This window comes from Squalius cephalus (assembly GCF_949319135.1).
Source record: "Squalius cephalus genome assembly, chromosome: 18".
NCBI classification, from domain to species: Eukaryota; Metazoa; Chordata; class Actinopteri; order Cypriniformes; family Leuciscidae; genus Squalius; species Squalius cephalus.
In genome coordinates, this window is record NC_137139.1 from 26,337,588 (window position 1) to 26,365,255 (window position 27,668).

Below are 27,668 nucleotides of genomic sequence, written 5' to 3' on the forward strand. Positions count from 1 at the left end.
TTATGAGGAACATTGAAGTTGCATTAGTCATATATGGATCATTTTTAAAATACTTTTAGACTTACACAGAGCTAAATGGTAATGGAATTTTTAGGTGATCTATCTCTTTAAATAAGCTCTATGTTCCAGTGTGTTCATAGGGATGTGTGGATACTATATCTCTTTAATTAACAGAAAGCATGCTTTTATCTTCACACCTCTGACCTCTGTGTGTTTATAATATCATGCTCACAGAGATTGTAGGGGGTGGCGCTCTGTACAATTTTGTTAAGGCTATAAAAGGGCTGACAAAACTCTAAATATGGCTTTAAACACAACATGCAAAATATATTAAACATCTTGTGGAGCAATTTTTCCTTCCCTACTCACCCATATGTCACAGCATTCCTCCAGAATGTGTGAGGCCACAATAAATAGATAAAATAGTTTCATTTTAAACCCATTTTGTTGCTGTTTTTGACAAACCACCACAATTACTCCTATGATGGTGATCAAAACACAGGTCTGTCATTTCATTTCAAGTGGACTGCAAATGGAATGCCTGTTTCAAGCCTTAATTTACAATATTTTGTGCAATTATAATGCATATGTAATGTTTTCAAACTCAATTTAAAAGTAAAGTAGTATGATTGCATACATATTTTACTGATCCTTCACAGCTATTTCATTACCCCAGACGGTTCACTTCTCTCTGCTCATATGATACATGTCTCTTCAGTATCATCATGTGAGGCCCTGAGGGAGGAAGCCACTGTAAATATGTTGTTGTACTGGCTCTGCCTATCTCGAATACAGTACATCTTCAAAATCTTGATAAACTAGGTCAGTAGCTCAGTATCAACTTCATGTGAGTATCAACTTCGTCGTGTTTTTCATAGGAGATATATAAAACCAAATGAAACGGTTGTTGAGAGAGCTCAGATGATTTTTATCGTTTGAAGAATTTGATGAGAAATGTTTGAGTTCTAATTAAATCCTTTGACTTTTGTTTGCCGACTTTGATATCTTAACATATCTGAGCATATTTTCAGACATTTTTGAGATCTCAAACAAATTCCATGTAAGGTCCAGAGGCTAAACCCTTCTTTACGCTACACCCAAACCCTACCTTAGTTCATTCGGGCTTATCTATCATTCCTTAAAGTATAGCCAGTGATAAGTGAGACTTACTTGAGGGTACATCTGAAAAGCTATTGTTTTTATGCAGCTTATCTTATGAGCAGCTGCCTAACCCATTTTAACCCTCAAATGAGTCTGTTTTGTGACTTGAAAGCATGCACTTAATTACCATAAACACCTATTCTCTTTGCGCACACCTCTGTGTTCTTCACTTGTGTGATTCTGTATTGAACACAAAAGGGGAAAAATGTATAAACCTGAGCTTGCCGTTTGTTTTTCAGTAGATGATTTTAAGCAGACATCTGGGCTTGGATATTTTAGGTATTGGTTGTGTCCAATGGGAGAAAAGGCAATATTGCCAAGGATTTGAATGTGGTTTATCAGGGCTCTGGAAGGACGTTTCATCTGTGGAATGCTCTCAGGTCCTGGAGTGTTTTTTTTTGTTTTTGTTTTGTGGGCACAAGTGATTCCTGGAGTGTGTTTCTCTGAACCGAAAGAGAACAAGGAAAGCTGTATTCATCTGAGTCCTCTGATCTTTTCTGTTATTAGTTGGGCTTTTTAAGGCAAGCATCGCTGTTATTATCGTTCATACTTAGGACAATAAGTAGGGTTTTCTAAATGAGGGTTTATTGTAGATTTACATTAAATGAGGAACCTGAGACATTTCTGAAGACCATTTGAGGGTTGGGTTTCTTTTGACTTGGGCCTGTAAGCAGAACACCTTAGCAACCAGATAACAATGTGTGCATCTCATTAAGCTCCCTAGCTTCCAAGGTTGAGAATCAGTATATAGTGTTCACGAATTCGGGAACTGGTAAGGACCGCAAGGACCCCGCCTCACCACAAATTGGGTCACTGATGGCTTTATTTCCAATGACATGGCAATGTCCTCATGGTGCAACATAACTATTGGTATTTATGAACAACAGCAGAATTGATATCTTTCTTTTTTTTATGTTGTCCATAGTATATTGTGATAAATACTTTGCTTGTTTCATGTGCAACATTTCAGCCGTAAATAAATTATAAATCCTAGCTAGGTTATGTTCATTACCTGTTTATGCATGTTTAAGTTGAAATATAATTAAATAATGGTTTGTATTTTGTTGTTCACTTGCCTTTAATATTGTTTGAACTTTATTAGTTAGGCAAGTCTTTTTTCCGGTGCTATCGGAGTACTTAAAGTGATCTTTAAGAAATGTTACCCCCCACCCCCAAAGTATTATATTTTTTCTTGCTGATCCGAAAAACGGTCTGATCCGTGACTCAAAACCCGTAATATGATCCATTGAACCACTACAATTTAGGCTTATTTTATTTCTGTTAGTTTGTATTTATTACTTATTAACTTTAATCAACTTAAACTAAATAAAACATTTGAAATTATTCTTTGGCAACTAAATAAAATAAGTTTTTCATCTAATATTTTTATTTGATTTGATTTCAATTAACAAATTGAAATATTTTTGTTTTTTTTTCTAGTTTTAGTTACATTCCTGATAAGTTCATAACCATAATGCATCCTGAGTGGCCTCAGTGTTTCTGATATGATTCCTGCCCACCTCTATTGTGAGTGCAGTGTGTATTGTACGGAATGGCTCACCAAGGTCACACCATCACGACTGCCTCCGCTGTTAACGTCGCCCACAGATGGAAAACACAGCCTGTTTCCTCCCCACACAACAGAGGTGGACGGGTCTGCGCTGCTGCTACTTCAAAAACCCAGAGCATGTGGGTGACTAACACTTGTACACAAAGGAAGCACCAAAAAAACTTTATAGATGAGGTATTGTGTTAGAGGTTTGCAAAGCTCAGTAGGGTGAGGCTCTGCTGTGTTGTTGAGCAGCTATTCATATTCATACAAACAGGGCTGAACAATACATATTTTTTTCAGCAGTTCAGGTGGTGTACTGTACAGTAGCTGTGGTGTACAGTATTTTTGTCACATTAACTGAACTAGAACTACTTGAGCCCTGGTTTGAGGACGTTTCATTAGGAAAGTTCACACTGTGTTTAGAAACCTCTGCGGTGAAACATTATTACACATCTATATTGTACAGTAAGTACTATCATGTTGCCTTTCTACATTGTTTTTGGTGACTGTTTGTATAGCAATCTGACAATGCCACCCTCTCCCTCTGGACAAACCCTTACTCACGTGGAGATGTTACATTAGCAGTGTTCAGTGTTGTTTGGTTGGAGCTTTCCTGGGATCCTTAGACACACCTGAGAATCAGAAAAGCAAGTATATATATGTAAATATAGCAGAAACACGTTTTGTAAGCCAAATATTTTGCAAGGTGAAATAATAGTTAAATACAAAAATAAGACTTGTTTGCACACTTTCAGGTTGTCAAACATCAGTGGAACATGTCCAAAGTTAATGTGTTGAACATGTATACTAGCTTTCAAGAGTCAATAAGATAAAAAAAGAAGAAGAAATTAATACTTTCTTTCAGCAAGGATACTTTAAATTGATCAAATCTCACAGTGAAGACTTTTATATTGTTACAAAATATATATATTTTTTAAATGCTGACTTTCTAGTCACCAAAGAATCTTGAATCATGATTTCCACACAAATATTAAGCAGCGCTGTTTTCAACATTGATAATAATAAGAAGTGTTTCTTGAGCACCAAATCAGCATACTAGAATGATTTCTGAAGGATCATGTAACACTGAAGACTAAGAGTAATGATGCTTTTTTATGTTCCATGAATAAATGACATATTACAATAGAATATAGTTATTTTAAATTGTAATAATATTTCACAATATTAGTTTTTACTGTGTTTGTGATGGTCTTGGTGACCATGAGAGGCTTCTACAGACCCCAAACTTTATAGTGTATCCACTAAAGTGACCTAAGAAATTGAAGTTCATATATGATATTTCGGAGATTGACTCAAGTGTAGCTCTTTGTTGTCACAGGTGTTCTATGATACATGTATTCTCAGGTGTTCAGCTGAGTAGTCAGAGTCAGTGCTCCATAGTGAAGTAATTATTCCCAAGGAGACTGTAGAATGCTGGGAAAAGGCTGCCAGTTCCCATCTATACCCTCATCTCCAGGGACAGAATCATGAAGCAGAGATGACAGGGGAGAGATTTACATGCTCAGGGTCTGCAGACACAGTGTCTGGGCACACGCTGTGTAAAGTGAGCTAGATGGAGAGCTCTGCGCTGTGTAAGTCTCAGAGGATACAGGCTAGATGGAGGTTGACCACATGCACTTTGCTGCTTAGTTGGCTTAACTTAAATACTAATTACCAAATGAGTTACATTAACAGGCATCAAGAGAATTATAACTCTGAAATCGCCCTTGGATAATGTGGAGCGGAGAATAAGCACATGTTGTATACAGCACTGTTCTTGTGCAGCGTTTAGTGAAGTGGACTTGTGAGAACAGCACTGTAGATGTGGCCTCCTTTTGGACTGAAAAGACGGGTCAGCCGATCCCTCACGGGTCAGAAGCCAATAACATCACCGTGACTGAGTGACCAGGCCAGGGGCCTCCAAGAAGAGGCACACGTCACCGCCCTCAGCAACAACCACAACAAATAAAGTGTGAGAAATGAAGGCGACTCAAGTTTAAGACCTCATCCTGGGACAAACTGTTCTGCAGAGGATACAGAACAAACAAATAAAGGTTCAAACTTTCCAGAAAATCACATGAAGAATGCTAGGGTGGAGCAGAAGCGTGTGTCCCGAATCACATACTATCCATAGTGTTTTTAGGATATTGCTTGTATATTTCCTGAAGATTTTTAAGGTGCTCATGCTTTTTGGGCTAATATTGCCCACAATGAGTTTGTGACTGTTCTCTTTTGACTTTTCAGTTGTAGAGAAATTGCTAGCAAGGCAACTCTGAGTGCCACAGTGGTTGGATATATGATTATTTTTAAATATTAATCCGAATCTAGTAATCATAAGCTAAATGAATTTAGCTAGATGTTAAGACAAAATGCTAGAATGTCTCACTACTTGATATACTGTACTGCTCACTAAAAATACACTACCTTTTAAAAGGTTGGGTCAGTACAATTTTTTTGAAGAAATTAATACTTTTATTCAACTAAGACGTATTAAATTGATCAAAAGTGACGGTAACGACATTTACAATGTTACAAAAGATTTCTGTTTAAATGATTTGCTGTAAACTTTCTATTCAGCAAATAAATGAATCACAGTTTCCTCAAGAATATTGAGCAGCACAACATTGATAATAATAAGAAAGGTTCTTGAGCACCAAATCAGAATATAAGAATGATTTCTGAAGGATCGTGTGACACTGAAGACTGGAGTAATGATGCTGAAAATTCAGCTTCGCCATCACAGGAATAAAATACATTTAAATGTATATTAAAATAGAAAACATTTTTTTTTTATGTAGAAATATTTAACAACACTACTGATTTTTTTACTGCATTTATGATCAAATAAATGCATAAAAACATACTGACCCCAATATTTTGAACAGTAGTGTATGCACTTTTAATTTTGGACCAAAGCAACCACACAGAACACCTTAGCAACCACATAGCAATGCCCTAGCAACCGCTCACAGCCACACAACACCCTAACATCATGACAGCTAGTTGTGTGGCCATCACAACTCTCATTTTCTTCAGTAAATGCACAAACAGTTATCAGATTTACTTTGGATGCAATGCTGTTTTCGGCCTCATGCAACAGCTTGAGGCGTTTGGCTTTGAACTTGCAGCTTTTGATGTTCTGAAGCATAAATGTAAAAATTAGGTGTATTTTGGTGTGTGTGATCTCTACTAAAACCACTTCAATCACTTACATAGTGAAAAGACCAGGATATGTTGTGTTTTGGATGCCGGTGTCCCTAAAATATTCTTAACTATATAAACCAGCAAGCCTCCTTTCGTTGGTACACCAGCACTAAAACCAGCTTGGAACTTGATGCCTTTTTAGCATGAAAATATTTAACTTCTAATGCAATGCTTGCCATCCCTACTCGTTTGTCTCCTGTTTTTGACTCCACTTCGACAGTTTTTACAGTGTCAATCAATGCACCAAACCAGTTTTATCATAATGTGAGTTGGTCTTGGCAGGCATGCAGAAAAAAAAAAACCGAAGGCTGCGTAGCAACAACGGTGGCATGCTTCAGTAGTTTAATAAACCGTAGCCTCAATCAATGAGGTCGAGTTCTTACACTCCAGTTTTCTCAGTCTGTTTGGGAGTTGGAGCGGGACGCGCCATCTGCGGGGGTCCAGCAGAGCTACGGGTTGGAAAGGAGGAGACGTGGAATGAAAACAGAAGTCCTGAAAGGGAGGGATGGATGAAAACAGAGCAAGTTATTAGAAGGAAAACAGACGAGCAGAGAAACAGCTTTCATACGGGGGAGGAGTGTGAACGGTAGCGATCTTTGGTTTGGTAAATTCAACTCGGCGGAGGAGGAGGTGTTGGAAAAGATGTGGCACATTCTCAACCGCCACTCACCTGTTCAGTAAAACACCCAACTCGCTGTGTTTCTATACAGCTCAAATAATCGTAAAGGAATTTTTATGTAGCCTATGAATGAAGACGAGAGTAAACTTTCCCAGTCTTCCTATGGAAATGAGCAAACTGTCATCCAATTCAAAGACAACATGAAACCGTAATTGCACTGCATTTAATTATTTCCCGGAATTTTCTGGGCTTCCTTGTTTTCGCTGTTGTACGTTAAGGAGCACTATTACGCAACTTCTGAAAGAGTAGCCTACTGAATCTCCTGATCAAAACGCATGCGAAGAGAAGCAGAAACAAGCGATATCATATGTAAGATGCATATGTAAAACAACGCGATTATCAACATTAGACCACATATAAATCAAAACTGCCATAATGTTACTGAATGAAATGTCGACCCAGGACGAGCTATAGGACTGTGCAAGCATTAGGGGTGTTGATGGACTCGATCTACTCCATCTATGTTTTGATCATCGTTCTGAATCTGATCCGTAGTCTTTGATAAAAATGTTGTTTTCACATTCAAGTGTTAAAAGAATGCATGAAAGAATAAAACAGTTTTTGTTTAAAAGCAGAGGGTCTGTTCTTTCTTTTGATATATTGCATGTTCAGGTATTCATACAACAAAGTATTCTGGGGGCTATGAAGTTTTTTTTTTTAAATGGTCAAAATCGCTGGTGGTGATTGGCAACTTTAAAAAAAAAAACATTGGTGGGGAAAGTTAACTTGCATGATGTGGCATATTTCTGAATATTCAGTGGGAAATAATTATTGCAGGTTTTTGGGTTTAGGTTTTGATGGGACTGTTTGGTTGATTGGGTTGATATTGTTAATATAGGATCAAATAATATAATTATCATTATCGAGTCATTAAGAAGGTCATTAAGAAGGTAAATGGTGTCAATTTTCATTTCACATGTCTTTAAAGGGATAGTTCGGCCAAAAATGATATTAGCCTAAACCCATGATTTACTCACCCTCAAGCCGTTCGAGATGCATATATGTCAATCATTTTTCAGACGATTATTTTTACGACAAAACCGCACGGATTACCCTCAGAAGGCCTTCGTTTATCCCCCTGGAGCCGGATGGATTACTTTTGTGAAGGATGCATGCACATTTTTGGGACTTGAAGGAGGTGGACCCCATAACTTGACATTATAACCACTGAAAGATCTAAGACATTTTCTAAAATAACTGAAAATGTGTTCGTCTGAAAAATGATTGACATATGCATCTCGAACGGCTTGAGGGTGAGTAAATCATGGGTTTAATATCATTTTTGGCCGAACTATCCCTTTAAATGTTATGCAAAGACATTCAAAACATATTTAAAACATTTCTAAAACCTTAAGTCAAAGGTGCCAATTTTAAATATTTAAATAGCATAAAAAGACATGTAAAACGTTATAAAAAGTAAAGATATGGCTTAGTGTCACCAAACAAAATTACAAAATAATGACCGTAATAATGTTCATTACCTTTTTTCTTTTTCTCTCTGTCAGTTTTTGTCCGATCGAATCCTGAAGGCTGCACGGGTGGTTTACATCACTCTGTTGGAGCGTAATCCAGGCTTGATAAGAGACAGAAAACACCATCTTAAGACCTACAGGTGCAGCTTTCACTCCGTATGTCATGTGCTTGAGCCAAACTTGTTATACTTCTGATTGTGACTAAGCATTCCCACTCAGCATCCTTTGGAGAAACAAAAAAAATCAACTTACATGATTCAATCAACCACAAAGACATGCAGATAAAAACATGTAATACTTTAAAGTCACTACTCAGCTTTTTGACAGCTTAATGGTTCTCCGGTTTGTCCCACAGACAGTGCAGCAGTGGGAAGGAACTTGTGGATTGGCTAATGAAACTCAATGATTGTTTCCAGTCACGGAGTCAGGCAGTCGGAACGTGGCAAGTTTTGGTGGATGAGGGCATTCTGGTTCATGGTGAGTATTAACAACAATTTCTTTAGATGTCTGTGTGCAAAAGATAATAATAAAAAAATGGTACAGTGATGTATCAGCAGGTAATACTGTAGCACTTTGATTCACCATAGTGATTACATCATTCATGTAAGTTGTATTTACCACAATGGTGCATGTCATGGTAGTACCATGATGTCTGAATATATTGACTAACTGACAACCAATGTCTCTGTCAAAATGAACAGTGAAACAGGAGTTAAACTTCCATGACAAAGACACACAGTTTTACCGCTTTATGGAGGCCGACTTTGACCTTAACCACACAACTAATGAGAAAGACTCCAAAGACGATGAACTCCAAGAGAGTTTATCGCTACTAGTCCAAATGGGTCCAGATGCTCTTCTGACTATGATACTGCGTAAATGGTGAGACACGAGAAATTGTGCTAAACAGCCTAAAAAAAATAACATTCATAAACACAGTATATATTTGTTTGCTGATTATAAATAAACTTAAAAGTATTATTAAAATTGTTTAGTTTAATTCAAATTTAAATACCCAATATGCATTTAAGGTTACACTTTATTTCGATGGTCCACTTTAGACACTCTACTAACTATATGTAACTTTGCAATTAGTAGGCCGTTAGTTTTAAGTGTTAGGGTTCAAAAAAAAATTACATGTAGTTGCAAAGTTACTTATAGTCTGTAGAATGTCTGTTGGGGAACCATCAAAATACAGTGTTACCAGATATTAGGAGGACAGTCTACTAATACTCTGAGAGTTATTTGACATGTAGTTGCAAAGTTACTTATAGTTAGTAGAATGTCTAAAGTGGGTCATTAAAATAAAGTGTCTGTTAGCTTAGCACCATGCTAATGTCAGACTCCTTTAAAAATCAATAACAAATTAAGTTTCCCATGCCAAATTTTGTGACAGTTATAGTTGTTTCTACATATTACGCTGGGATAGGAGAATTCTAGTAGACACACTTCACGTTTAATCTCTATTATAAACAGCATAAGATTTCTGTGTGTAATAATTTGTGTGTCCATGTCTTAGCCCGAACCAGAGAACCCCTGATGATCTGGAAGTTATTTACGAAGAACTTCTGCACATCAAAGCTGTGGCCCACTTGTCTACATCTGTGAGTTAACACTCGCTGACACCCGTCAAGTTTGTTTGCACAAAAAATCTTCATTCATCCCTCGTTTCTTTTATCCTTCACTCTTTCCCGTAGGTTCGGAAGGAGCTGGCAGCAGTGCTGGTTTTTGAAAGCCATGCCAAGGCAGGAACAGTCTGTGAGTGTGAAAGCAATGATGACATTTCATTAATGGTGGGCGGGATGAAGGAACGTTGCTAATATTGAATTAGCGCATAGCCAGAGTAAAAATGAGCAGCAAACTTTCTGGTTAGGCACCATCGCAAACAGCATGTGAATGAGATGATTAAATCATTTTATTGTGTAATTCCCTTCTTACGTGATGAATTGGATGATTGACATCGTAATATCAGCAAACTGAGAGACAAAGGAAAAACGGAAAGCATTTACAGCGCGTCTGGCGTGTCATTCATGCATAGTGAATAGCACGAGTAGGAAGCACAGACACTGATGAATATCTAATAGGGTAGTTTATTCTCACTTTTAAAATCTGTCAAGTTTCATAAACTCATATTATTGGAGATTATTTTATTTAGATTCAATTTTTATTTTTTAAAGCATATTAATACTGCATGTTTTATTCTGATATTAAGATTAAATTACTTTTAAATGGATCCAGTTAACTCTTTCAGTGGAAATTTTCAGTTGTTAGTATTAATTGGTTTTATGAAACATAAAACCACATTTTCTTTTATAATGGAACATACTGCTGAGTGAAACAGGATATTCAACCAGATAACATTTTTTTTTAGGATGAGTCTTAATTTTATCTACTGGAATTTACAACTTCGAAACGATACCTTGAAAAATATCGATTTTTCGATACCACAGGGAAAACTGCCATATATACTGCCATGCAGATATTTGTTATTGTCTCATAATCTTGATACTTTGGGTAATTTTGTTGCAACACACAGCTTACACCCATTACAGGGGTGCTTTTATTTGAATCATTGAACTAAATTGACAAAAAAGACAAGTAAACAGATGGTAATAAAATTTAAAAAATCAACAAATCGCAAATAATAGCACAAATAAATACAGTAGAATCAAGAGACAAATGAAATAAACACATCTTTAAGTTTTTCAAGTGAGTCTAACAGTAGTATTCATGTAAGAACTACTACAGAAATTAAAGTAATCAAATGTGAAATAACACTGGATAGTCTTCATTGTAAAAATTAAATACAGATTAATGCTTACAATTAAATTACAAAAGTTATTCAGTCAAGAGCAAAGAGTGACTTTCTCTTTGTATTTTGTTCTCTGATTAACAGGACAGACAGCAGCAGGATTATTAGGCTGCTGTCACTTTAAGAGCTTAAGCACGGCTCCAATGTAATGTTACACAGAACATGCGTTTTCTTTCTCTACTAAGCTACAAACCGATTGTATTTACCTGAATACTCGGCAAGACGGGCATTTTGACTTAATGAATGTATTTTAAGCGCATTAAGCCATGAAAAAGAAGTCAATTTGATGCTCGTGAGCTGTTTGAGAGGCAGCTGTATGTGAGCGCCACTAATATAGTTAATTGGTGTGCTTGTTTTTGGTGTGAGCACGAAACCTGAGGGAATTATTTAATCGGAGCGTATTTTGGATAAGATTGTGTTATTATAAGAATACAATGTAATGTGTTTGTGTTTATGTCAGTGTTCAGTCAGGGGGACAAAGGGACTTCCTGGTACATCATCTGGAGAGGCTCTGTTAATGTCATCACACATGGCAAGGTAGAACCATTTAACTTCAGCTGAGTGACCTTAAGAAGTCACTGAGTTTAAATATAGATACTTACATTGTTTGAAGGTTATTCATACTGTTCCTCTTAAGGAAAGATGATCTTGTGTATGTGTGTCACACAGGGCTTGGTGACCACGCTCCATGAGGGAGAAGACTTTGGGCAGTTGGCCTTAGTGAACGACGCCCCTCGTTCTGCCACCATCATCCTAAGAGAGGACAACTGCCACTTCCTGCGGGTGGACAAGCAGGACTTTATACGTATCCTTAAGGTAGGTTTTGTGTGCATAGGCTAGCATCTGCATGTGCGGATGTGTATCTATGGTAATCTATAACCTGAATGTAACTGCAGGATGTCGAGGCCAACACCGTCCGCCTGGAGGAACATGGCAAAGTGGTTCTGGTCCTTGAGAAGAGCTCGGCGCAGGAGTCCACCTATCAGGGAGGATCAGCAAGCAGCAACAAGTAAATGATTCTGTTAAATTATGTACTAAATTGCACATCTCAATGATTTAATTGAAGCCAAAGTGTGTAATTTCGGCACCAAATTTAATTTAATGTAAAATTTAATGTAAAAACTATTTGAGCATAAAAAATTATACACTTATTATTACAGCATACACTACCATTCAAAAGTTTGGTGTTGGTATGATTTTTAAAATGTTTTTCAACTTTAAGAAGTTTCTTATGCTCACCAAGGCTGCATTGATTTGATCAAAATACAGTAAAAAAAATATATTTTTTTAATATTCATTTTAAACAAGTTTTAAAATGTCATTTATTCCTGTGATGGCAAAGCTGTCACATGATCCTTCAGAAATCATTCTAATATGCTGATTTGCTGTTCAAGAAATATTTCTTATTATTATCATTATCAATATCAATGTTAAAAACAGTTGTATTGATTCATATTTTTGTTTCAGGATTTTTTGATGAATAAAGTCCAAAAGAACAGTATTTATTAGAAATATATATTTTGTAACATTATACGATAAGTGTCTTTACTGTCACTTTTGGTCATTGAATAAAAGTATTAATTTCTTTCTTTCTATTTTTTAATCTTACTTACCCCAAACTTTTTAACGATAGTTCATAAAACTGTGTGTCCATGTTTTAGCCCAAACCAGAGGCCCTTTCAACTTAAAAAAATAACAGATTTTAGCTTGCACAGATGATTTAATAAAAACAATTACTTACTAATTTGAACTGCATTTATTTAATTTATGATAATATCTACTCACAGCGTTAAGCCCATTTAGCATGCATGTGAGTAAATTAAATCAGCCAATTCAAATGCATCTTCATAAACCATTTATATAAAATCAGCAAGTCAAACGAGCCCTGAATAATAAATATCCAGATTAGGTGAAGCAGTTCATTTTTAAAAACGTCTGCAGTGAAAGTGCAACCACTGTAGGTGATTCATGCAAATACTTCACATACAGAAGTGCTATTGTACAATGAAATGCTAGATAAATCATTAGTCATCACTATTATTTGATTTCAAGTGCATTAAACCAATTATGAATGATGGAAATGGAGGACACCTAATCATCGATTTGAATTATCCACCTCTCGCAGGTACACAGTAATGTCAGGAACGCCAGAGAAGATCCTCGAACACATGCTGGAGACGATTAAACTGGAAACCAGTGATTTTATAGGTATGGCAGATCCATGGTTTGTAACTTGTGTAACATTTAAGCTAAACTTAACAAAAAATACTTTAGAAATCTAGTATTTGTTTGTTTGAGTTCAGTTGAGTACCCCAGGCGCATTGCAGAAGAACGGACTGAGGGAGAGACCAAAACATTCCTGTTGGTGTTTACGCATCCATTTAAAACCAGCAGTCAGATGATTCAGAATGTTCTGGGTTTCTCAGCACAGCTCTGCCAAGTAAACAAGTCCTTGTTAATGAAGTTTATGAGTCTGTTTTGTGCCTCTTACAGATCCCAGTGTAAGTGACTTCCTCCTAACGCATCCAGTCTTCATGCCCTACAGTCAGCTCTGTGCGGCCCTCCAGCATCAATATCCTTCTGCTACAGGAAACACTGATAATCTGCTGCATTTTGATATTTCTGTGTTGTTATTGTTATATTTATTATTATTTTTTGGTCAAATTTCACTCCTTAACCTGCATTTGCACCTACCAAGCGGAGCCATCAGAAGGCTCAGACCTGGAGAAGGCAGCGTATGCTCTCAACACCAAGCAAAAGGTTGTGAAACTGGTGGGTCATTGGGTGGCTCTGTATGGTTTCTTACTGAGGGACAATCCTGTGGCCTTTGAATTCCTAGAGGTAAAAATGGGTTAAATGCTGTAGTACAATTTTTCATGTCTTTTACGTTTCACAAGTTTAGATTTTGATAGCATGGTACTTCATTCATTTTTTGCCTCTGAAATGGTTTTTCTGGTAACATAATGCTGGAAAAATATTAGTCAACAATGTCATAACCTAAAATGTTGATCCTGAAGTGAAATAGCTCCATCTTTATGACTTTATGATAGAAATTCAGGGAGGGGGTGATGGCTGACTCAAGACTTTCCAGCATGCTCAAAGAACAGCTGAGGGACAGGAGGAAGACAAAAATGTAAGTAAAACATTTGCCAAATTTGTACACCTGCACATATACAGTTCTGTCATGAAACTCTAGATGGTGCAGGCTGCTTGCAATCACATCAATCTCTATAGGGCACAGCTGTATCAGTAGCCATCCTTCTCCTGCTCAACCTTCAAATGCTTAGGCTGCGTTTACACGGGCACAAAAAATCCGATCTTTTACTCGCATCTGACACAGATCGGAAATTGTTGCACACGTGTAAACACAAAAATCCGCTCGAGATCCGATTTTTCCGCATCTGATCTGAGCCACTTCCTAATGTGGTTTTAAATCAGATACATATCCGATATCTGTACATCCGACCTACGTTTAAACACGCATATCCAATTCCCCTTTGAATTCCAATTCCACAAGGTGAGGACGACACGTTTATTCACAAAGAAAAGAAATTGCGTGAACAGAAACATTCAGGTGTTGGTTTTCAACCTCTGCCTGTGACTTAAAATAAAACAGCTTCACTACTGAAATAAAACAGCTTCACTACTGAAATAAAACAGCTTCACTACTGAAATAAAACAGCTTCACTACTGAAAGCTACATTATATTTCTCAGCAATGACCAACAAGCTTCACTATTACTGTAGGTTTCTCACTCGCGCACTCTCTCTCTCTCGCTCTCTGGTTAATTCATTTGAATCCCTAAAAAAAAAAAAAATTACAGGGCTACTTTATTTCACTTCAGAATTCTGAGCTGTAGATAAATGAAAAATCTGTTCCGTCAGATTTTGCGCTGCAAAACATTCATGAGTCATGACAGCTGTTATCTTGTCCATGCTGGAAAATAATCATGACCACCCGACATGAATTATATAAATAATTTTAGTTTCACGGCCATTCAAAACCAGGAATGTAACTCTGTGGAGAGTAAAACGATCACCGAAAATCAAATTGGGGGGGAATTAATGTAAACACAGCTATCGGTTACAAGTCCTGTCTAAAGTGAGTGTAAACAGGCGGGCCAAAAATCAGATATGGTCAAAAGATCGGATCAGTGCAATAAGACTTGCAGTGTAAATGCAGCCTTGGTGAGCATTTGCTGTAGCAGTGCAGCACGCTTTCAGAAACCCTCCACCTTCCCCAGCTCCACCTGTATATACTGTGGGTAATTCATGTTTGCTATTTTGTACAGCATCAGCGCCTCTTACTTGCTCACAGCGGCGTGTCATGTATGTATTGCAAGTAGCAAGTCCCATATTGGCTCTGCAGCAGCAATAACCAGCAGCAGCAGATCTATTCCACCAAGACCAAACATATCAACATTGTCATATCCATTACCATGCCAAACACTCCAAGAGTTGTCATGACAGAAATACATTTAGTCAAAGTTACCACAATCAGGTCTCTTACATTATGATTTGACCTCTGACAGACGATTATGGTTCGACTGTGCTTCAAAGTCAAGTAATTCAAGTAAAAAGTTATTTTTCCAGTGTTTGAATAATTACTGCACTTCACAGTTTGAAGTTGATGTCATTAAATAATAAAATAAATACCATACTTAATCTTTATTTGACCTGCTTTTTTAAAGTCCACACCTTTACTCTTGAGTCTTCTACTGTATGTCATCAAACCTCTACTTAATCCTACATTTATAGCTACTCCCTGTTATACTCCTTACAGAACCGAGAATGGATGTCACACTCTGACGAAGGTAAGAGGCACTGGTTTCTTAGTCTAATGTGAAACTTGCAGCAATAAGAGACCAACCAATAGATCCTACTTACTTTATGACACAGCATAATAAACAGACTCTCCAGTGGAAAAGTCAACATCTCTGTGGCCAGAGGTCTTTAGACAAATTCAGAGAACTAAACAAAAGTAAATCCCTTTCTGACAGAGCATTGAATTGTACACTAAAAGTAGGTCAGCTGTATCCATGGTCACATAAAACCCAGCCATCCGTTATATAGTTTGCACTGTATTTGGGAACAGGTGTTTAAATAACAATTACATATATGTACAACAGTACATATAGTGCAACACTGTTTCCTGCACCGCTTTTCCCCACTGCTTACACTTTAAAAAAAAAACAGCATTAAGAAAAATAAAATCGCATATTACCTTAGTTGTGAATGTGAGTTGCAGTGTTATGCAAAGGAAAGCATTTAAAAATTCTAAGTTTAAGAGAAGTAATTAAAAAAAGTTTAAGTTTAAGTAAGCTGAACTTGTACATTTTAATTGCTCTTAACATGAAATATTTGAGTAAGCTAATTCATTTAATTTAAAATGATATAATCTCAATTTATTTTTAGTAGAGGAAACTTGGCTATGTTTAACTAGCTAATTCAGTAAATGCTAAAATCCCAGCCCAGTTTCAGTTAACTTTAAGTTTGTCTTAATTAAAAGAAACAAGTTCATAATACTCAAAACAATTAAACAATTCAGATTACTTGAAATGTGTCAGTTTTGTGAACTAAAAAAAAAACAAGTTCTCATAAATGTTCATTTGTTTGAACTAATTTGTTTAATTTAAGTTTACCCTACTCAAACCAAGCGTTGAGCGTTAGGGTTTACAGCATTTTTTGTTCCTGAACGAATAAGTACTTTGGGAAAAAAATCTCTTTTGAGCGAATTATTGATTAAATCACTTACTTGTTCCGTTGCTAAATGAATCATGGTTTTTAAACACATCAGTTTCATCATTAAGACTTACTTGCCACCACCTGTGTGATGTGGTATTGTGTTTATATATAGTGCGTGTATGTAAAACAATTCTGTAGGAAACACTGTAGAGCAGTACTGTGAAACATACTTGTAGAAAGGCATCCTAACAAATAGTTTTAAAATGCCATATTGACCATCCTTCACTGATACCTGATGTTGTGTCTGATTCCTCACATTCTTGGAATAAGAACCGCACTTATTTTCTCCGGCACATAAAAATCCATCATACCCGAGATCATCAATGCTGTCCATGTACTTCAGACAGTCTTTCTACACATGTTGAAAACTCTAATATCCAATATCATCATCTGTTTGTTTCAGCTAAACCAAAAGTTTGATTGGTTTTCTGCTTACGAAGAGCCAGTGGGAAAATTGAGGTCGATTAAAGCTCAAGATAAAGGTTTGTAAAAGTACAAACCCATGATACAAATAAAATAAGGATAACATCCATGTGAAATTGCTCGCATTAATCAAAAGGGAATTTACCTAATGAAATTTGTCCAATTGTCCGTTTGCAGTCTTGTATGAGATCTTTAAACCGAATCATCAGGCTGTCACTGTGATGCTGCCAGTCGATGCTTCAGTGAATGACATCTTGACTACATTAGTGGATCCTGAGAGAAACTATGTGCTGGTCAAGATGAATTCCTCGGGAGGTAAGCTATGAGATTCAGATGATTTGGCTTCAGAGTTTCCTCTGACCGTGCCAGAACTGTTACAGTTTCAGATTGAAGTCAATATTAGTTTTTGTCCTACCTACTGTAAGAGATCAGAATTTTCATGTGATCAAAGTTTCTTCTGCTTTGCTTCTTGCAGACAGAGTCCAGCTCAAGCTGGAGACCACGGCAGTGTCTGCCTCTTTAGGAGTGAACGAGAGGCTTTTCCTCTGCTCTGCCAGCCAAGTGGAACAACTGGTGAGAGATGCCAGCAGAATTACTGCTGATTCACAGTAAAAGATCCTCACTCTAGTCATACAAGTCAGCTGTAAATATACATAAACTGCGACAAATTTATTGTTCTGGACACATTTACATGGTTTGAAACTTTGCAAAACTAGTTATAAAATGTTTTTGATTTTTTTTTTTTTATATAGATTTAAATAATTAGTTCATCCAAAGGAACTTTTTTTTCATGTAATATTTGTTTATGACCTTTTTGTTTAAACCTTTTAAAATAGACTTTTATTCCCTATTGTGGCATATATCCAAGTGAAACTGCTTCGTAAACAAGAAAAAATGTAGGGCAGGACTTGATTTGGTCCACTGGGCATTGATAAAATAGTTGGATTGTTGTGATTTGCTATTGGTCGATCTCATGTCATGGTCTTGCCCTCACCCCAGTAAACCTCATCAGAGAAGAGATGTTGCTGCAATAGCGAGGGGAAGTTATTTTGATTTAAAGATTATGAGGGCACATGAATAAAAAAACAAACAAAATGATGTGCACAGATAAATCTTTACTTGACTTCAAGCTTCAAAAATGACACAAAAGCACCATAAATAACAAAAATATTATAAAAGTGGTCTATACTCCATACCATAATATATTGACTTCTAAAAATAGTGTTCCATTAAATCATTTTTCCATAATAATGTTATGTCTTCAAATTATATTTTTTTTTTGGGGGGGAGGGGGGATGCTTTTGTCAGCTAATTTTGATTTATGCAATTTGACTTGATTAATTCATCAATATATTATGTAATTACTGCACAAGACAAAATTCTAAAACACAAAATAATCAGTTTTAGATTTTTAAAGTTCCAAAATGTGAAATGTTTGTGTTTGTGTGTGTGTATGAGTGCGTGTGTGTGTGTGTGGCCTAGTAAGCCCTACATTATGGGGACAATATGTCCCCACAAAGATGGCAATATCCAAAATCCTTGTCCTTGTGAGTACATTTTTTGATCCCCATGAGGAAAACAGCTTATAAATCATACTAAGTGATGTTTTTTGAAAATATAAAAGTGCAGAAAGTTTTCTGTGATGGGTAGGTTTAGTGTAAGGGGATAGAATATACAGTTTGTACAGTATAAAAATCATTAAATCTATGGAAAGTCCCCATAAAACATGAAAACACAACGTAAGTATGTGTGTGTGTTTTACCCCTGACAGACCCCCGTGAGCGAGCAGCTGGTGCAAGAGAAGAGCACCATGGACACTCTGGAGCAGATGTGCTCCAAGGACATGGCCAGTCAGCACACCAGCTACGACTGGGAGCTCTTCATGGCCATGCATGAGGTAACAGCCAAACCAACACACAAATTCGTCACTGGCACAACAAAATTCATCACATTCTTTCATGACAGTTACCAGATAAAGAAGGAACATTGGACGACATGACTAAATACTAATACTAAAATCTAATCAGCAGCATTGCTAATCACAGTTAGAGCATCACATCAGTGTGATGCTTCTATGACATAATGCTGTAAAAATCAGTGTGTACATGGCATCTCACACAGACACAAATGTCCACGGTATCTGTTCGAGAATCAAACATGTCCGAGAGAACGAGTCATTGAAACATTTTACAGCCGAGCCGTCTGAATCACACGCCTGACTTACACCTGCTGGGTAAACAAATATCTCACGGCTGCATAAGTGCACATCAGATGAATGCAAGAAGGAAGTGAAGTGGCATTTCAATGACTATTTGTTTTACATTCAGAACAATTAAAAACATCCAAAGTTCACCTGAAACAAGTACAGAGCAGATAAAAGCAACTCTCATCTTGTAGAGTTATACTAATAGTTTATTTAAAGAACAAATAGTTTATGAATGGGGAAAAAGACAATTATTAATCTGTTTTGTTTACATTTCTTGTTAAATATATTACTAGCGTTCAAAAGGTTGGGGTCAGTAAGATTTTATTTACGTTTTTGAAAAAAGTATCTAATGCTTATCAAGGCTGCATTTATTTGATCAAAAATACAGTAAAAACAATACTATTGTGTAATATTATTACACTTAATCTTTTTTTTATTATGTTTTTTAAAATGTAATTTATTCCTGTGATGGAAAAGCTGATTTTTCAGCATCAATACTCCAGTCTTCAGTGTCACATGATCATTCAGAAAACTTTCTATATGCTGACTTGGTGCTCAAGAAATATTTCTTATTATTATGAATATCAGTTTTGAAAACAGTTGTGCTGCTTAATATTTTTGTGGAAACCGTGACAATTTTTTTCAGGATTCATTGATGAATAGAAAGAACAGCATTTATTTGAAATTTAATTTTTTGTAACAATTTAAAATTGCTGTCACTTTTGATCAATGTAATGCATCCTTGCTGAATAAATAGATTAACATAATATATATTATTATTATATAATTATAGATTTATTCGTAATGTATTTACATATGATATTATAAAACTAGGCACAACGCAAAGTGGAAAAATTGGTTGGAACAGTAATAAAAAGTTATTTAAAAAGTTATCAGTTAAATGAAAATATATATTTTTATACATTTTAATAATATGAATAAACAGTGGTTGCCAAGCGAAGTCTCAACTTGCCACATACAAATATAGAATGTTTATGTTTATCGACATGCTATGTACTCTAAATAAAAATAAATAAAAATCATTAAATTGGACATTTTAATTTGCTGTACTACAGGTGGAGCTGGTCTACTACGTTTTCGGACGGGAGAAGTTCCCAGGAGCCACTACGGCTAACCTTGAGCGGTTTGTCCGTCGCTTCAACGAGGTTCAGTACTGGGTGGTGACTGAGCTGTGTCTCTGTGAGGATCTGCTCAAGAGAGCCATACTACTGAAGAAGTTCATCAAGATGGCTGTTGTGTGAGTACAATAGCAATTCACAGGACGGTCAACTGCCATACAGTACAGCATACACACTAGTGGAGGATATTCCACATCTGTCAGTGGTTTAATCATTAATGCTATTACAATAGTCTCTTTACGTCATAGTCATACTATTGCATAAGTTCAGCTTCACGACATCAATTTGACTCACTCTATCCACTGTATCCATTAATTCACATAATCTTTAAACAAACTTTTTGTGTTCATTTTGTGTTTTGCAGCTCTACAGCTAAAGCACTTGTAGAAGAGAATGTACAAATTACACCAATATATGTTAGTAATAAATGCTACAAAAAATGAGTATACAATATATGCTATTTACAGCATAAATTAAGGTTTTTTTTGTTTTGTTTTTTTTACAACGATTGGTTATGTTAAAAAGCCTAAAAAATGACTCCAAATTCTGAATACATTATATTTATTTGTAAAAACAAAAACAAAAAAAACTAGTGTTAAAGTCAGCATGAAACTGAAGTTGCAATAGACTTTCCTTCCATATTGTTATGAATATCCGAGAATATTCTGCTTCTAGAACAAGAAAAAAAATGTAGGGCTGGACTTGATTTGATGGTTGTGGTTTGCTATTTCTGTGATGTCATGTGAGTGACAGAGGGAGTATGAGCTCATGGCCATCTGATTTGATCTATTTCAGTTTAAAAGAGCAGAAGAACCTGAACTCATTTTTTGCAGTGATGTTCGGCCTCAGTAACAGTGCAGTACAGAGGCTCAATAAGACATGGGAGGTAAGGACAAGTATGTTCTCTTAGTCTAGATAAATAATCTTGTTATTTTATCAACATTTTTTCATCACTAACACATATCATTTAAAAGACTTTGCATTCACAAATGTAACTATACTATATTATCACCCAGCTCTTGAATATGTTTGTCCAACTTTATCCACATACATACAGTGTACTCGCTTACACCAATATAGCAAATCTCAACCTGATTGTATCATTGCAAAATGTAAACTATAAAATCAACCAGCTCTAATCTGCTAAATGTGGCTAGAAGATTGACATGAAGAGTTATGAGCATTCACGGTTTTCCATAAAGCTGCTTTGAAACAGTGTGTAAAGCTCTATGCAAATCAATGACTTGACTTAAAATATTGCTGTTTATTTTATCTTAATGATCAGAGACTCCCAAACAAAACCAAGAGGGTCTACTGTGCATATGAAAGACTGATGGTAAGAGCAAATGTTTACATGGTTTTGTCAAGATATGTCTATGTACTATTTGAAAAGTAATCATCTATGTGTTGTAGGATCCATCTCGTAACCACAGGGCCTACAGGCTGGCTGTAGCCAAACTCAGCCCTCCATACATTCCCTTCATGCCTCTGCTGCTTAAAGGTACTGAATCTCATTCACATTACTTACTATGTATGTCATGACTATTTGGTGGATAGCAGTCAACTTAATCATCAACTTAATCTACCTCCCTGCACAGATATGACGTTTATCCATGAGGGAAACCAGAACTACACTGATAAACTGGTCAATTTTGAGAAAATGGTGAGTTTGTGGTGAGAGTATTGCATTTAATTGAAATGATGCTTTAAATTTAAATTCCATTCCTTAAAGAAAAACTTTTAACATGTGCTTTCTACCTTATTTTCAGCGCATGATAGCCAGGACATTGAAGATGATTCGAGAGTGTCGAAGCCAGCCTTACGGTACGGCTCCCCCTAGTGGAGTGGATCACAGTACGCCACAGTTTAAAGAGATTTTTTTTGTCATGATTTACTCAGCCTCAAGTTGCTTCAAACCTGTACGCGTTTCTTCTGTTGAACACAAAAGAAGATACTTTGAAGAGTGCCGGTAATCAAATAGTTGACGGTAGCCATTGGAAAAGTCAATGGCTACTGTCAGCTGTCTGGTTATTAACATTTTTTAAATATCTACTTTTGTGTTCAACAGATCTCATACAGGTTTGGAACAACATGATGTAAATGATGACAGAATTTTAATTTTTGGGTCTTTAACTCCCTCATGTCGTTTAAAAAATAATTCTTCTCTGAACTCTGCAACTAAGAGATATTGTCATTTTTGTGCTTTTGCAGTGCCTTCATCTCCACAGAAAGGCTTGACCGAGAGAATGTTCTTGGATGCCCAAGCTATACGAATATCAACATGTATGTTGTTTATTTTTCCTCAAAAATGATTTCAAAAACAGAGTGGAATAAATCAGCATTAATCTGATTTCCCCCTCTCATATTTTATAGATTCAGAGCAGTCCTTGACCCTGCGCAATGCAACCAATGTAAGACTGTACATCCAGAACCTTAAAGTGATCGACAATCAGAAGAAGCTAACTCAGCTCTCCAGAGCCATAGAGCGCTGACACACCGCAAAGACTGCTTTTCTTCAGTCCGTCCTGCTCCATATTGGAGAAAAAATGACTGAGGGAATCCATGATCACTTTATGTGTGGTTAATTGGTGGAAATTATCACACACTTTGTCAAGTCAGTGCTGTGTGGACCGTGATAAGCCGTACATTGGCTGGGAAAACGCTGACATTTCCTTTTGATGCCTTATCAGAAGTGTTCTGATCTGACTGCTGTGACCGTTTGGACCCTATCTGACACATTATACTGCTGGCATTAACTGTTATTTATTAATATATATATGACCATGTTGATTCTGACTACTTCACTTCGCCACATTCTTTCCAAACTAGCAGCATTGGCTTAGGCTGTGTTGTAGATGCATAAAGTGGTGTAAATAAGTTGTTTTAGGGACTAAACCCTGAAAAATGTCTTGTAAATAATCATTATATAGACATTTATATGCGCTAACTATGGTGTAAGCTGTTTAATAGACTAAATCACTGGATCATAGAAAATTAATGCACATAAATGCATTGATTTTCAATAAATCTGTGGTCTGTCAGCACTCATTCCCTATTAACAGTATTATGGCCTGTTTTGAATATTAACCTTTGAATTTCATAGCAAGCAAGCACTGGCGGACAGAATGTACAGATTATCACTAGCTGCTGTATATAAAAGCCAAATAACACCAAAATACTATGAAGAGAGCACAAGCAGTTTTGTAGACATTATATATGAAAATATATATCTTATGCATTTTTTCTAATGAAGTGTTTATTTTTTATAAATAAATTATTGAACATTTGTGTTGCTATTTCTTTTTTTGGTTTAAAATATTTTGTGCATTTATGCACCAAGTATCCACTATCAAAACCCACATACAAATTATTTTCCCCATCATGCCAAATCATCAAGTCAATCAGAAGTTGTAAAAAAAAACAAAAAAAACTGAAAGATTTATTTAAAATGCAAACTGTAAATACAAATAATTACTTGAACATCCCTCTGATTCTCCCCAATATGGGGCGATGAAATACGTCAAATCAGTATCAGCTGAAAATTAAAATAATCTCCTCACCAAACATATTTACAACTCAAAAAAACACAAACGGGGTTTGGGGCAGTTTTTTTAAAAATAGAAAACAAAAAATGAAGACATACCCAGTGTTTCCTCCCGCCTAAAATACAAAAATCTCAAGGCTAAAACTTTTGGAGGAATAAATAATTTTTGAAAATGTACAAAAAAACATTACGAAGGATTCAAGTGGTGTCTGTGTCAGTTTTTGGTTGTGTACCAATTCAAACAACTATATTTGCTTGCTAAATCCTGCATATACAATAAATGCAGTTTAGATTTGACAAAAGACTGAAATATTAAACATTTTACTAATAAAATCTAGACTTTTTTGGCAATTAAGTCATGTTTCTGTATCTTTAGACTACAGCATTACACTGCTTTTTAAACATCTGGGCTAATTTCAACCCTCGAACTGGGTGTTGTCTTCAAATAACCTTATTTCTGAGAACTTTACTAAAATAAAGTATTAACATACACGACAAAACAATTTGAAATGAACTTGAAAAATTTTTTAAAAATACAACAATATTGCACTTCCATACAGATTTCCTACGCATCCCACAGTTCCAGCTGCTTTCCCTTTCTAGGTGGCTCGCTGAAACAGGAGATTCACGATGGGTGATTGCAGTTACTTCCTGTCCGATTCCGCCACTTCAGCACCATGATGTACAGAGGCATTTCTACACTGACTGTGGCGCTCCACAAAAAAATCTCTCATATCCTCACATCCATACGCGCACAAAACGGACAAAACAAAAAAGGTATACAGGTGTATTTCAACATTCAGTCCCTGGATGAGGCCTGCTGCCTTGGAAGAGGTTTGCTTTCAGTTCGTTTTGCACCAACATTTGCGGAAATCTCCGTTCAAGTCCACAGTGGTTCTCCGTTCACCCACAGAAGTTTGGAGGGACGACCCTTCCGCTCTTTGGCCCAAGAGTCTGTTCGAGTAATGGCAAAGCACAGCTCTGCTTCAAGGCATTGGTGAGGTTTCACAGGCTCGGTGCGGATCCAGTTGTGTCCCAGATGACTTTTAAGGCGACGTTGCCACTCGCTGCCACCGAGATAACGGGACAGAAACGGCTGACATTCAGTAGGGAAGAACGGACGCCTTCCGCGATGGATCCTGACGATATTTTCCGCGGAAATGCGTCACTCGATCACCATCACCTGAGAGTGAAACCAGCTTGGCTTGTTTTCTTTGGAAGATACAGAGGTGACTGAGCTGAAAACATCTCATTCGAAGTGAAAACCCATTCCAATAGAAATCACATGACAAAACATTTAAAATGTCTTCATAAAAAAAAAAAAAAGAAGAAATAAAAGACAGCAGGTAAATGGAGATGAGGGTTCATTCTCACTTTCAAAACACAATAAATGAACAAAACCTGTATCAGTATCTTTGGTTGATTGTGAAATACTGCATAGACCTTTTTTTGGTTTAAACATGTGTGTGTGTTTAGTGAAATAACACGCTAAAATGAAAAATGCTACACTGCAGATTTAAAACTAAGTGAAATTGTTAAAAACTGAAACATACTCGTAATGTTAGTGCAGGTTGTGTCTGTCTTGAGCATTTGCTGCCGGGCAAGGCAAGTGAACCTGAGCTTTGGTTAAGATCAACCCAAACTGTTTGTAAGTGGTTGGCTATAAGTGGTGGTAAAAAATCGAAACCCACATCAAGGAAATTCAATAAGATAAAATAAACTATGTCAACATTCATTTGGCTTTAAGTCCTCAGGGTCTCGTCATCTAGTGCAGTACAGTGAAGATCCAGTGATCTTTCCTCCATATTCCTCTACTGCAGTCTAGTCTTTGTCTTTGTGTAATCTTCTCTTTGGATGAGCTCTGGTTAAGAACATTCTTTTGGGACGTGTTCTCCGAATGCTCTTGGGTGGTTTAGGCCTCGGACGCAGCCTGAGGTTTGAGCTGGGCTTTTTCCATGGCGGTGCCGTACGGAGTTCTCTTGAAGAAGCCGAGCTACAGGAATCAAGAAGAGGAGAAAATTATTTACGATTGGCTACATTGAGTGCTGTCAAATCAATTAATCATGATTAATCACATCTAACATAAAATTTGTATGTATATATATATATATAGGTAAATTATATTCCTATTGCAAAGAATAACAAAATAACTTACGTCTAGTAACTATCTGGCCCAACAAAGCAGCATTATTTTAATATAATTGAGATACTATTGTAGTTGTTATTAATATTTTGAATCCGGTTTTATTTTTATATTTTCCATTTTCATTTAATTTTAGATAGATTTTGTTGTGTATTTTTGTCATTTTTAAAAGTTTTTGTTTTTTTAAATGTCTATATAGTTTTTTATAAATTTTTATTTTAGTTTTAGTTATTTTAGTAAAATTATTTTTTTTTATATTTTATTTTATTTCACATTTACACAGTTAACTATAATAACCCTGCAAAGAAGGATAAGAAGTTTTTCACATTTATTCACAAATTAGCCCTACTATAACTGATAAGAATGTGTTTATGCTTAGTTATAATAGTCTAAGAATAAGATTTACGATTAGTTACAAAATAGCCCGACTACAAAAGATAAATAGTCTGACTACAATAGATTAGTTCACAAGCTAGTTTAGCTATGGTTGATACAATTTAGTTTATGGTTAGCCACAAGTTATTTCCATTATGAAAGATAGGGATTTATTTACAATTAGTCAATTCGACTGTGAAGAATAGGTTCACGATTAGATAGTCGGACTATCAAGTGTTTCTTAATGTATAGGATAATATTTAACTTATAATTAGTGCCTAACTTGCCTAACTACAAAGATTAAGATTTGTTCATGATTGTCAACTAGTCTGGCAACAATGGATACAAATTATTTTACAATTAGTAACAATCTACTTCTAGGATGAAGGATAAGATTTATTTTAGAATTAGCTACAAGTTAGTCCCTTTATAAAAGTTACATGTTCATTTATGATTAGTTGTAAGTTTTAAAATGACTTTACTATTGGTTGCAAACCTGTCTGACTGCAAAGGAAAATCATTTGTTTATGATTAGCCATCTTGAACTAGAAATCAAAATGGCGGACACTGACCTTGTAGAGGACGTAGATCAGCAGTGCGAGCAGCAGAAGGCCGGCTAGAATAGCCAGAATGATGATCCACAGAGGAACAGCGTATGTACTGTCCGGCTTATTCCAGACCACAGGAGTCACCAACTAGTTAACAGAGAAAAGATGACCATCACTGGATGAGAACTACATATGTCTGGTGATGAACATGAATGAGATTAGATGGGAAAGTTTACCTTTTTAGCACCGCTAGGAGTCACCTTGGGCAAAATGGCATATGGCATCTTTTCCACTTTGTAACTAGCAAGGCACTCCAGAATAACGTTTTTATAAGGATTCTGCAAATAAAAGCACAAAAACTACATTTGTAACCTCAATATGCGAAAGAAATCGAAAATTAAAGTCTAGGTTTTACAGAAAATAAATAACATTATGGATAATATCAGTAATCTCTATGTTTTGAAATAAGACAAGAAAATAATGATGATATTAATAATAACAATATTTTGTTTTGTACATTGTATAACTGTAATTTACTATTTTTACTGGTTTTTTTTATATATACATTTTTTTAATTCTCAATAGTTTTTAAAAATAAATATGTAAACATTATGATTTAAGTATATAATATATATATATATGCAAAGACGCACACACACAAACTAC

General features: G+C 36.0%; 2 protein-coding genes across 4 annotated transcripts in view; one reads left to right on the plus strand and one right to left on the minus strand.

Moving 5' to 3' along the window:
* The window catches only part of rapgef3 (Rap guanine nucleotide exchange factor (GEF) 3), a 39,818-nt gene extending 16,140 nt beyond the window's left edge, over positions 1–23,678 (plus strand). For all 3 annotated transcript variants that reach the window (XM_079850146.1, XM_079850148.1, XM_079850147.1), the window contains 25 exons: positions 8,102–8,208; positions 8,424–8,545; positions 8,770–8,950; positions 9,588–9,672; positions 9,766–9,826; positions 11,341–11,417; positions 11,550–11,696; positions 11,777–11,889; positions 13,006–13,088; positions 13,374–13,452; positions 13,571–13,721; positions 13,931–14,013; positions 15,663–15,693; positions 17,028–17,106; positions 17,225–17,362; positions 17,523–17,620; positions 18,819–18,944; positions 20,330–20,511; positions 21,188–21,278; positions 21,678–21,728; positions 21,806–21,893; positions 21,991–22,055; positions 22,162–22,216; positions 22,604–22,675; positions 22,766–23,678. In XM_079850146.1, the coding sequence (XP_079706272.1) occupies positions 8,102–8,208; positions 8,424–8,545; positions 8,770–8,950; positions 9,588–9,672; positions 9,766–9,826; positions 11,341–11,417; positions 11,550–11,696; positions 11,777–11,889; positions 13,006–13,088; positions 13,374–13,452; positions 13,571–13,721; positions 13,931–14,013; positions 15,663–15,693; positions 17,028–17,106; positions 17,225–17,362; positions 17,523–17,620; positions 18,819–18,944; positions 20,330–20,511; positions 21,188–21,278; positions 21,678–21,728; positions 21,806–21,893; positions 21,991–22,055; positions 22,162–22,216; positions 22,604–22,675; positions 22,766–22,884 (2,484 nt within the window). In that variant the 3' untranslated portion in view covers positions 22,885–23,678. The remainder of the gene's footprint in view (positions 1–8,101; positions 8,209–8,423; positions 8,546–8,769; positions 8,951–9,587; positions 9,673–9,765; positions 9,827–11,340; positions 11,418–11,549; positions 11,697–11,776; positions 11,890–13,005; positions 13,089–13,373; positions 13,453–13,570; positions 13,722–13,930; positions 14,014–15,662; positions 15,694–17,027; positions 17,107–17,224; positions 17,363–17,522; positions 17,621–18,818; positions 18,945–20,329; positions 20,512–21,187; positions 21,279–21,677; positions 21,729–21,805; positions 21,894–21,990; positions 22,056–22,161; positions 22,217–22,603; positions 22,676–22,765) is intronic.
* Positions 23,679–25,697: 2,019 nt separating this feature from the next.
* The window catches only part of itga5 (integrin, alpha 5 (fibronectin receptor, alpha polypeptide)), a 50,247-nt gene continuing 48,276 nt past the window's right edge, over positions 25,698–27,668 (minus strand). The window contains exons 28-30 of the mRNA XM_079850145.1: positions 27,239–27,340; positions 27,027–27,149; positions 25,698–25,929 (exon numbers count right to left, since the gene is read on the minus strand). Of these exons, the coding sequence (XP_079706271.1) occupies positions 25,849–25,929; positions 27,027–27,149; positions 27,239–27,340 (306 nt within the window). The 3' untranslated portion in view covers positions 25,698–25,848. The remainder of the gene's footprint in view (positions 25,930–27,026; positions 27,150–27,238; positions 27,341–27,668) is intronic.